The sequence below is a fragment of the Trichomycterus rosablanca genome, chromosome 16 (genome assembly GCF_030014385.1).
Source record: "Trichomycterus rosablanca isolate fTriRos1 chromosome 16, fTriRos1.hap1, whole genome shotgun sequence".
Lineage (NCBI taxonomy): Eukaryota > Metazoa > Chordata > Actinopteri > Siluriformes > Trichomycteridae > Trichomycterus > Trichomycterus rosablanca.
Window position 1 is genome coordinate 21,113,245 of NC_086003.1, and position 11,225 is coordinate 21,124,469.

An 11,225-nucleotide genomic window follows, 5' to 3' on the forward strand; every position below is an offset into this window, starting at 1 on the left:
GTGAGTGAGACATTACAGCTACTGAGATTCTATTGCTATCTAGGATTTATTACTCAAATTATTCAAATTATTGTTCATATTATTCATACTATTTCTGATCGTATATTTTAGGATTCTGGAAAACGTTTATGCTACTTATTTAGCTTTGCAAACATTGTTTACTCCACGTTATCCGATTAAAACGAATTAACTGATGAATAAAATTGACTTCACTGAGTGGATTGTTTACTAAGCGCTTGGCTCTACGGTACAGTATCTGAGTACTTGGCTGTAATTAAGACTGCGCATGTCGCCACCTGTTGGACTAAAGTAGAAATGCCGTTGCAGCCGCATAGTTAGTTCACTAAAGATTCTATTGTGACGTCACCACATCCGATCGTAATTTGGAGGTGCCACTCAAACGGATTTAGAAATAACGATTGCTGATTATTAGTTCGATTAAAATGAAAATAAAGTTAAAGGAAGAGAGTCTGCTACGTTTTCTGGATTTTAACACCAATACCTGTCTCTTGTCTACGAGGAACACTAAAATATTGTTTGCTTATTTAAAATGTTGGATGCTCACAACACCAACACATTAAATGGTTAGATTTCCACAGGCTTTTGATGTTTTTGCCCAATTTTATAAAAATGATATTTTTTTTGCTTTATAGAATGAAATTATTATTATTAATGAAATAATTATATAATACAGTATGTTGCTTTACTTTTCAACTACTGAAATTGGTCAGTATTAAATATTACTGATGTTTTTCTGCTATAGACATTCAGTTCTACAAACATGTTACAGACTTGAAGAAGAAGGAGATCATGCTAACTTTTGACATGCTGGACTGGAATTCAACTGGAGAGATTGGCTTTGATGAATTTTACATGCTGGTCTGTGTTCTGCTCTGTACTGAGGTATGTTAGTAAACTTAAAGATCCACATCCACCATGATAAACACAAATGCTCTAGTATGAAGCCATTTCTATGCTTTGCACAAGAAGTAAAATGTTACCTTTCCTTGAATTTGTGCATATTTATTTTGTAGGTAAACCCAATAGTGGTCTTAAGAGACATCTTAAACATTGGTCTCCACAGGTTAAGAAACACTATCTTGCCTATAAGTAGTTGGGTTAAAACAAAACAACTTCTGTCTTTTTTTTTAATCCAATGCAGCACCACACAGAAAAGCATTTTCTTTCCCAGCACTCGAGGACAGTCTTTGAGCTGATGGACAGGGATGGTGATGGAGCCATCAGCCTCTCAGAGTTCCAAGATTCTGGCTTCCTCTTTAATCTCGAGAGCTACTCCCTTAAGACGGCTTTACATGAGTTAGATTTTTCTGAACATACAGAAGGTATACAACTTATTCTACTTATTCTAAGTTTTTAATTAGATAGGTGAATCCACACTGTACTTGAACTTTAGTTATTTTATCATGTAGCTGCAGGTTAAACAATTATATATGACTATAACCCATTTAATTGTATGCACAACTGGTCACCCACCTTCTTCCTATCAATTAAGGAAAAGGTCATTGTCACTGCTATGTAGTTCACCAGCAAATAATATCTGTTCACTTGTGGTCCTTTTTAATTGATATACAAGTAAAGTATGAGTGACAATTGTGCATTATTATTATTGTTGTCATTGTTGTTACTGTTATTAGGTATGGTGACTAAGTGGGTAGCACTGTCGCCTCACAGCAAGAAGGTCCTGGGTTCGACCCCCAGGTGGGGCGGTCCGGGTCTTTTCTTTGTGGAGTTTGCATGTTCTCCCTGTGTCCTCGTGGGTTTCCTCTGGGTGCTCCGGTTTCCTCCCACAGTCTAAAGACATGCAAGTGAGGTGAATTGGAGACACTAAATTGTCCAAGACTGTGTTTGATATAACCTTGTGATCTGATGAATCTTGTGTAATGAGTAACTACCGTTCCTGTCATGAATGTAACCAAAGTGTAAAACTTGACATCAAAATCCTAATAAACAAACAAACATGCTTAATTAGGCAATTTATTCGTTTTTAGAAACTCTACTACAAGGATTTAAAGGTTTTTGTCATGGCTTGCATTGACTTGCAAAAGGACACCAGAAAGCCCAGAGGACTGGCTGAACGGTAAGTCTTATACCAGTATTTAATTTACCTTGTGTAAAAAATTGTGGAATTGGACTGGCATTTATGAAATATATAAAATTCTTTTTTAGCTCTTTATTTAAATAATACAGATTAACACTAAGATGTAATATGCTGTTTTATAGGATAAAAGGGTTTTGGAAGAGCTGGAGAAGTACATAAGCAGGAATATCTACATCCTAGTGACATCAAGAAAGCGGAGCTAACACTAGAGCCATATACTGTACACTTATGAAACAATGGCTGTTCAGTGCTTACACTTCTAATCTAAAGAGAATTTCTGTCACACTTACTGCTAACAGCTATATAAAATCAATTAAACACTCTATGAAAATAGCTTGGGACAGACTTTTATGTTTCAGCTGTACTTATGTGTACAAAACAAGATCCAAAGTGACATGAATGGATGAGGTGTGGAGGATCCCCACTGGCCTGTACAGAGCCCTGACCTCAACCTACCTAAAACCCTTAAAGATTGTGACCAAGGCTATTTCGTCCAGCGTACTGCCTAGCTCATAAATGCTTTTTGACTGACTAGGCACAAATCCCTAAAATCCTATAAAATCTTATGAAAGGACTTTCCAAAAGAGTAGATGCTGGTTTTGGTGGGGGTTGACTTCATATTAATGTACACCGATCAGCCATAACATTAAAACCACCTCCTTGTTTTTACACCCACTGTCCATTTTATTAGCTCCACTTACCATATAGAAGCACTTTGTAGTTCTACAATTACTGACTGTAGACCATCTGTTTCTCTACATACTTTTTACCCTGCTTTCACCCTGTTCTTCAACGGTCAGGACCCCCACTGGACCACTACAAAGTAGGTACAGTGACAATGACATGGTGGTGGTGTGTTAGTGTGTGTTGTGCTGGTATGAGTGGATCAGACACAGCAGCACTGCTGGAGTTTTTAAATACCGTGTCCCACTCACTGTCCACTCTATTAGACACTCCTACCTAGTTGTTCCACCTTGTAGATGTAAAGTCAGAGACGATCGCTCATCTATTGCTGCTGTTTGCTGCTGAGTTGGTCATCTTCTAGACCTTCATCAGTGGTCATAGGATGCTGCCCATGGGGTGCTGTTGGCTGTTGTGCTGTCCAGCAGTCACAGTGAGGTGTTTAAAAACTCCAGCAGCGCTGCTGTGTCTTATCCACTCATACCAGCACAACACACACTAACATACCACCACCATGTCATTGTCACAGCAGTGCTGAGAATTATCCACCACCCAAATAATACCTGCTCTGTAGCGGTCCTGACCATTGAAGAACAGCATGAAAGGAGGCTAACAAAGCATGCAGAGAAACAGATGGACTACAGTCAGTAATTGTAGAACTACAAAGTGCTTCTATATGGTAAGTCGAGCTGATAAAATGGACAGTAAGTGTAGAAACAAAGAGGTGGTTTTAATGTTATGGCTGATTAGTGTATATGTCCAACAAGCTTATGGTCAGGTGTCCACGTACGTTGGCCATATAATACACCTGCTGCATTATTTTACTGTTTGGTGTCCATAATAAGGTGTCTATTTAACTTTCTACTAAAAAGGTTAACCTTTTAAGGTGATGGAATATTGATCAAGCCTTCGAATCCCACAGCCTGCCTACTGTGATACATTTTCTCATTTGCATTTACCTTTACTGTATACTAGTTTGGACCACTGCTTGAAGTTTTTCGCCTACTCTACCCACCCCTTACCTTAGTAAATTAAATCAGGTAAAAGCTGGTCAATCGAAGTGTAACACCCCCCTCCCTCCCTAATAGGCTGAACTACTTTTGGTTACCCAAATCTGTTAGATGAATAGCACAGTGAGAAGAATGTGTGTACTGCTATGTTCATCTCCCTTCTCATGGTTCTTACCCTTACACCACCAATTACTGGTTTGATGGTTGCCAAGGCTGAGTCCCGCTGCAACCACAGTCTCTCTGTTTTATCAAAGGCTTCATTAAGAGGCACTGGCTAATTTACCCCTGACTTCCCTTAATGCAACTCTCTCATTTATTTCCAGTCAGACTCTGATCTCAGAGTCAACTGATATTTATTTAAATCTCTGGCAGAGCTTCACAATAAGTCTGACTTCTAATACAGTCTGACCTCAAGAGCCACTAATTACATCCACAGACAGGTCAGCTATTCTAACTACCAATGTAACGACTGTTCAGTCAACCCCATATGGCAAACATTTACAGACCTGAAATAGGGTCACCTTTTTACACTTCCAATCTGCCCTCTTGGAGTTTTCAGTCAAACACCTGGGTCCTGATGCAGAATTGGTTCATGGACTTTAATCTGTCAGAGCGAATTGGGCTTTGATGGATTTTTACTTTAAATAGGCAGGCAAACACAAACTGTAGGATAGTGTATGTACCTTACAAGGAGTAAAAAATTGTATCAGAGCTGGAAAACAGTTATGTTGTCACTGTAGTGTCCATGACCTTCAATCTCTGCTGTGCTCATCAGCTGGAGTACATAGGCTCGGACTGTCTCTGCTAACCCACAAAGCAATCTTGCCCAGACAAGGTTGAGAGGAGGAAAAGCTGACCTTTGATCTGTGACAGAATTCAATTTTGGCAAAGGACCTTCTTGGCATCATCTTGCTGCAAAATCTGAGCACTGCCGGTTATAAAAAAAGTCCAGAGAGATGAGAGTCGCCAACCATCATTCAGGCAGGATATTGTTTAGATAAAGGACAAATGTCTGATGGGTTGAGGTGCTAGAAGGGTAGATAATCATTGTATGGTATTCCTAGTGCACACAGATGTGGCTGAGGTACACAAATACACCGATCAGGCATAACATTATGACCACCTCCTTGTTTCTACACTCACTGTCCATTGTATCAGCTCCACTTACCATATAGAAGCACTTTGTAGTTCTACAATTACTGATTGTGGTCCATCTGTTTCTCTACATATCGTTTTAGCCTGCTTTCACACTGTTCTTCAATGGTCAGGACCCCCACAGGACCACTACAGAGCAGGTATTATTTAGGTGGTGGATCATTCTTAGCACTGCAGTGACACTGACATGGTGGTGGTGTGTTAGTGTGTGTTGTGCTGGTATGAGTGGATAAGACACAGCAGTGCTGACGGAGTTTTTACACACCTCACTGTTACTGCTGGACTGAGAATAGTCCACTAACCAAAAATATCCAGCCAACCACGCCCAGTGGGCATCGTCCTGTGACCACTGATGGAGGTCTAGAAGGTGACCAACTCAAACAGAAGCAACAGATGAGCGATCATCTCTGACTTTACATCTACAAGGTGGACCAACTAGGTAGGAGTCTCTAATAGAGTGGACAGTGAGTGGACACGGTATTTAAAAACTCCAGCAGCGCTGCTGTGTCTTATCCACTCATACCAGCACAACGCACACTAACACACCACCACCATGTCAGTGTCACTGCAGTGCTGAGAATGATCCACCACCCAAATAATACCTGCTCTGTAGTGGTCCTGACCATTGAAGAACAGGGTGAAAGCAGGCTAAAAAAATATGTTGAGAAACAGATGGACTACAGTCAGTAATTGTGGAACTACAAAGTGCTTTTATATGGTAAGTGATGCCGATAAAATGGACAGTGAGTGTAGAAACCAGGAGGTGGTTTTAATGTTATGGCTGATCGGTGTATATGAATACTCATCCAAAAAACACTTTTTGTCAAGCTGTAATCTGATAGATAAATAGTTGAATGTAAATTATATTAAGCTTAAAAGATAAAACTAACATTTTACATTGGTCTCTGTTAAAATACTGCTGGTTTAAGTGCAATGGGGTTTGGAACTGACGTCAATGCTTTTATGGTGAACCTGCGCAAAATCGTTATCAAGCATTGAAGCACTTGGGGTTGGTATGTGACTTGTAAAATGGAGAAATGTAATGACTGGTTGGCAGAAGAGGATAGTATAATAACTTATTATGCAGTAAAAATGATAAATAATGAAGTATGTATTTAATGAAGCACAATGAATTATTGCAGTTATGCTTCTTTTTATGCACTTGTTAGCAATAGGTTTGGCTTAAGAAACCCTATAATTAGGATTGTCCACACACATATGTAATCCTGGTAAAGAACAGGTGGAACCATCAATAATAAAATAATATACAAATTATTTGGTATAAACAAAACCTCATTACAGAATCATATTTATTTCTAGAAGTAGAAGGAACAGTTGCAATTACCTCTGAGTGTTAATTATGTTGCATGGTATACGAAAATATAAATAAAATAAATAGTAACTGCAGCTTAGAAATCTGCTGGAAAAACTCACGTTTTAACCACTGACATTTCTGGCATGATTGCAATCTTTCTGCCTGAAATTGTATAAACAAAAACTGTTCAGTTAGACACAATGAAAGTAAACGTTCATAATTAAATATTATAGATACACTGATCAGCCATAACATTAAAACCACCTCCTTGTTTCTACACTCACTGTCCATTTTATCAGCTCCACTTATTATATAGAAGCACTTTGTAGTTCTACAGGTATTATTTAGGTGGTGGATCATTCTTAGCACTGCAGTGACACTGACATGGTGGTGGTGTGTTAGTGTGTGTTGTGCTGGTATGAGTGGATCAGACACAGCAGCGCTGCTGGAGTTTTTAAATACCGTGTCCACTCACTGTCCACTCTATTAGACACTCCTACCTAGTTGGTCCACCTTGTAGATGTAAAGTCAGAGACGTTCGCTTATCTATTGCTGCTGTTTGAGTTGGTCATCTTCTAGACCTACATCTGCCCACGGGGCGCTGTTGGCTGGATATATTTTTGGTTGGTGGACTATTCTCAGTCCAGCAGTGACAGTGAGGTGTTTAAAAACTTCATTCAACATTGCCCACCACCACCATGTCAGTGTCATTGCAGTGCTGAGAATGACCCACCACCCAAAAACTACCTACTCTGTAGTGGTCCTGTGGGGGTCCTGACCATTAAAAAACAGCATGAAAAGGGGCTAACAAAGCATGCAGAGAAACAGATGGACTACAGTCAGTAAGTGTAGAACTACAAAGTGCTTCTATATAGTCAGTGAAGCCGATAAAATGGACAGTGTGAGTAGAAACAAGGAGGTGGTTTTAATGTTATGCCTGATCAGTGTATTATAGAAACGAAATTTTTAAAACAATCATTAAGGGATCCTTTATTCAAAATGCAGCATGTGGCTACAAGTATGTAGATATTTGAACGTGACCTCATTGGACATTCTAATCCAAAATCATGAACCGCAATTTGAAGGTGCTGCCAACAATTCTAGGATTGCCTTTTACAAGAATTTACATTGTCTCTGTAGGAATTTGTGCCCATTTGTGAGGTAAGGCACTGACGTTGGATGGGTATGCCTGGATTCAACCTTAGAAACTGGATACCAAAGGATTTTTGTTTGTAATTTTTCTATATTTCCTTTAATCTAATCAATACAAGTTCCCCTATTAAAATTATCTCGCTGCTTGTACCAACTTTGAACTGGACGAGAACAGCTGAAGATATCACATGCCCCCTCCGACGTGTGCAGTCGTGGGCTGCACTTTCTTACCCACCAGTCCTACAGAGTGTCATGCTATGAAGTCATTGAATCTAGGCTTAGGGTTAGTCACTTGTTTGTACAGAGGTGTGTTGCGTCCTGCCACTGAGGTGTCAGCGGCCGCTCTGGAAAGGAAACTTAGTCGAAAGAAGCCACATTGTCGGCTGGGTTCCCAGGAAAAGATAAAGAATGTCGCCATCTGCGCCGGCAGAAAAAAACGGACCGGATAGAGCCTGGCATCAGGTTCCAAATAAGGAGCCAGTAGTATTGTGAGGAAGAACCTTAAATAAATAATAAATACACCTCTTTACCTGAAATGAATCAACACTTATTGATGCGGAGATGGGTGCCAGCATGACATTCAAGTGCACAAACTCATGGTCAGTGTTCCACAAAACCTTTGGCCATTTAAGGGCTTCATCATGGTCAGGGTGGGCCCTGGGCCACCTGGAGACACTGGGCACAAGGCAGGAATACATCCTGGATAGGATTCCAGTCTAATGCAGAGCAACACACAATCAACATTCACTTACTAGTACCTAGGAGAATTCAGCAGTCAATCCTTTACAGACTAAGGTTAAAGCAGAGAGAAGGATTGAATTCAGATCTCTAGGACTCACGTTGCTGTGTAGCACTTGCTCTACTTGCTGCACCGTCTTACTACCTGGCCGGAAAGATTGAACATTTCAAATAAGAAGGAACAGGTTTTGTACTTATTTAATATTCTGCTTGTCTTTTGAAGATCTCCCAAATTAGTCCAATATTTTCCTTGCATTTTGCACTCCAACCCCTGTCAAAATCTTCATTAAAAAGCAATGACCTCAGTCTCAGAAATATGAAACCAGACGTGAGAGTACAACGTGCATCACCAGACTCACGCGCTCTGATCCCCCCTACGGCGTGATCGAGCTGAGAGCCACCACTTACTGATCCTGCACTTAATCAGCTCACCGAAATGGTGGATCACGAGAGACAGGGCTCTGTGTCACATGTCTTCAACGCCGCCCCCACAACCACTGTATAACCACAGCCTGATAGCAAAATCAATCCACCATCGCTTCAGAATGATCGCTTCAAACCCCCAGCACATGTTTTGTCACACACGGCTAGGCAGTAAAAGTGATATTAAGATTATTGATTGTTGTGTATGGGCCGCTATTAATAACGCTGAACATGAAGCAGGGGCGATATGTGGCCCCGTCCCTGCATATGCCGAGATGCGTGCTGGGTGGGGTGTTCTTTGTGTAAATGATGGATTGCTGGGTGCCAGTCATGCTCCGAGACTGGTAAAGGCTGCGGAGATAAAAATCGATGCCCGCATTCTTTTTGTTGAATCAGAACACACTTTAATCAGACCTGTCATTAAGTGACCTTTAGTCTCATTGGCCGGGTCAAATAGGGTTTGGTTCTCCCTACACTGGAGAACATGTCAAACTTCTCACATACAGTGACCACATTGGAGTTCCAAGGGTTGGAACTCAGGTCTCGGATACCACCACATGTACCACCATGACGCCACCAATTTACCAAGACAAGAAAACATATCAATGTTTAATGTAGGTATGTAATTATTTAATCATTCATTTATTTATTTGAAATAACTGCCTCATCTTGTATAGGGTCAAAGTGAATCCAGAGTCTGCCCATGTCCACTGACCACTTCTAACAGACCATTGAAAAGGCACCAATCTATCTAATACATACACACCCACACATTGGCATGTAACATATAAAAAGAAATAAACAGTAGCCAAGAGGTAAAAAGGTTCCGACAGTAAACAGTCTTGGTCCATACCTCACTTCAGATAAACGTCTGTAAAGGGTTTGACATGTTCCCCCTGTATTATGGTGAATCCTAAGGCCTACTCCAGCACCTCTGGCTACAATTCTGTCACATGGTACCATCCACACATTCACTCATTTATATCTGTTGGAATTGAAGTGGCCAGTACATCCACTGGCATGTTCTGAATGGTAACAAGGACTTCACATACACATGCTTATTTGTAGGGGAGAATTTTGGTCCATACCTGGTTCTTCTAGTGTACACTGATCAGCCATAACATTTAAACCACCTCTTTGTTTCTACACTCACTGTCCATTTTATCAGCTCCACTTACCATATAAAAGCAATTACTGACTGTAGTCCATCTGTTTCTCTACATACATTTTTGGCCTGCTTTCACCCTATTCCTTAATGGTCAGGACCCCCACAGGACCACCACACAGCAGGTATTATTTAGGTGGTGGATCATTCTCAGCACTGCAGTGACAGTTTTATTGTTGTGCTGGTATGAGTGGATCAGACACAGCAGCGCTGCTGGAATATTTAAATACCGTGTCCACTCACTGTCTACTCTATTAGACACTCCTACCTAGTTGGTCCACCTTGTAGATGTAAAGTCAAAGACGATCGCTCATTAATTGCTGCTGTTTGAGTTGGTCATCTTCTAGATCTTCATCAGTGGTCACAGGATGCTGCCCATGGGGCGCTGTTGGCTGGATATTTTTGGTTGGTGGACTATTCTCAGTCCAGCAGTGACAGTGAGGTGTTTAAAAGCTCCAGCAGCGCTGCTGTGTCTTATCCACTCATACCAGCACAACACACACTAACACACCACCACCATGTTCAGTGTCACTGCAGTGCTGAGAATGATCCACCACCTAAATAATACCTACTCTGTAGTGGTCCTGTGGGGGTCCTGACCATTGAAGAACAGCATGAAAGGGGGCTAACAAAGCATGTAGAGAAACAGATGGACTACAGTCAGTAATTGTAGAAATACAAAGTGCTTCTATATGGTAAGTGGAGCTGATCAAATAGACAGTGAGTGTAGAAACAAGGAGGTGGTTTTAGTGTTATGGCTGATCAGTGTAGATTAGCTATTCAAATTTTCCATCGAGCGTGAGTGAGGTAGTAAAAGGGTGAGTGTGTAATGTCTAGTTATGGACTGGAGCTGAGTCTAGGGTGTGTTTTCACCATGTGCTTAGTGTTTTCCGGACCCAGTGCAATCCTGAACAGTATAAAAGGGTTATTATAAATAAATAAATATATGGGCTACATTTTGTATTGAGGTTTTTAATAAAGAGAAAGGAGAAGAGGTGTGCATGGAAACGGACAGATAGAATTAAGCCAGATAAATAAATAAATAAATTATAAATAATTATTTATTTAGCAAGTATTTAAAAGTCATATTTAGTTATGAAAATCAGACTGAAGTAATAGTAATTGTAATAAATTTGCTACACTAATCGACTGCAGTAATGCAGCTGGTATTGGAACACAAATTGTTCTGCTCTGGTCACAGCGTGTCTCCCAGTTTAGCCCTGTAAACAGCAATCATTAATAAATCCGGACACGTTAAATCTGGACTCCCTTCATTACTCTGCATGTGTAGCTATCTTGGCCCGCTATAAACGTGAGCGCTCCCTGGCCCCAGATGGAGCCGACGCTGAGCCGAGGGAAGAAAGCCATGATGAAACATTAATATTTTCAGCAATGTTTTATTGAACCGCCTTACAGCAGCAGGGGGGGGGGGGTAGAACATTTACCCATTGGAAATAATATTATGGC

The 11,225-nt window shown here is 40.6% G+C and overlaps 1 protein-coding gene across 2 annotated transcripts; it reads left to right on the forward strand.

The window, feature by feature from the left end:
* Window positions 1–506: 506 nt before the first annotated feature.
* On the forward strand, window positions 507–2,436 carry LOC134330920 (EF-hand calcium-binding domain-containing protein 9-like). 2 transcript variants are annotated; one of them, XM_063012194.1, is made up of 5 exons: window positions 507–584; window positions 764–903; window positions 1,163–1,343; window positions 2,010–2,098; window positions 2,242–2,436. In XM_063012194.1, the coding sequence occupies exons 1-4, from the start codon at window positions 551–553 to the stop codon at window positions 2,054–2,056; spliced, it is 402 nt and encodes a 133-aa protein (XP_062868264.1). In that variant the 5' UTR covers window positions 507–550; the 3' UTR covers window positions 2,057–2,098; window positions 2,242–2,436. The 2 variants fall into 2 exon arrangements, with proteins under 2 accessions (XP_062868264.1, XP_062868265.1); XM_063012195.1 differs by lacking the exon at window positions 2,242–2,436 and having other exon boundaries at window positions 2,010–2,099.
* The last annotated feature ends 8,789 nt before the right edge of the window (window positions 2,437–11,225 follow it).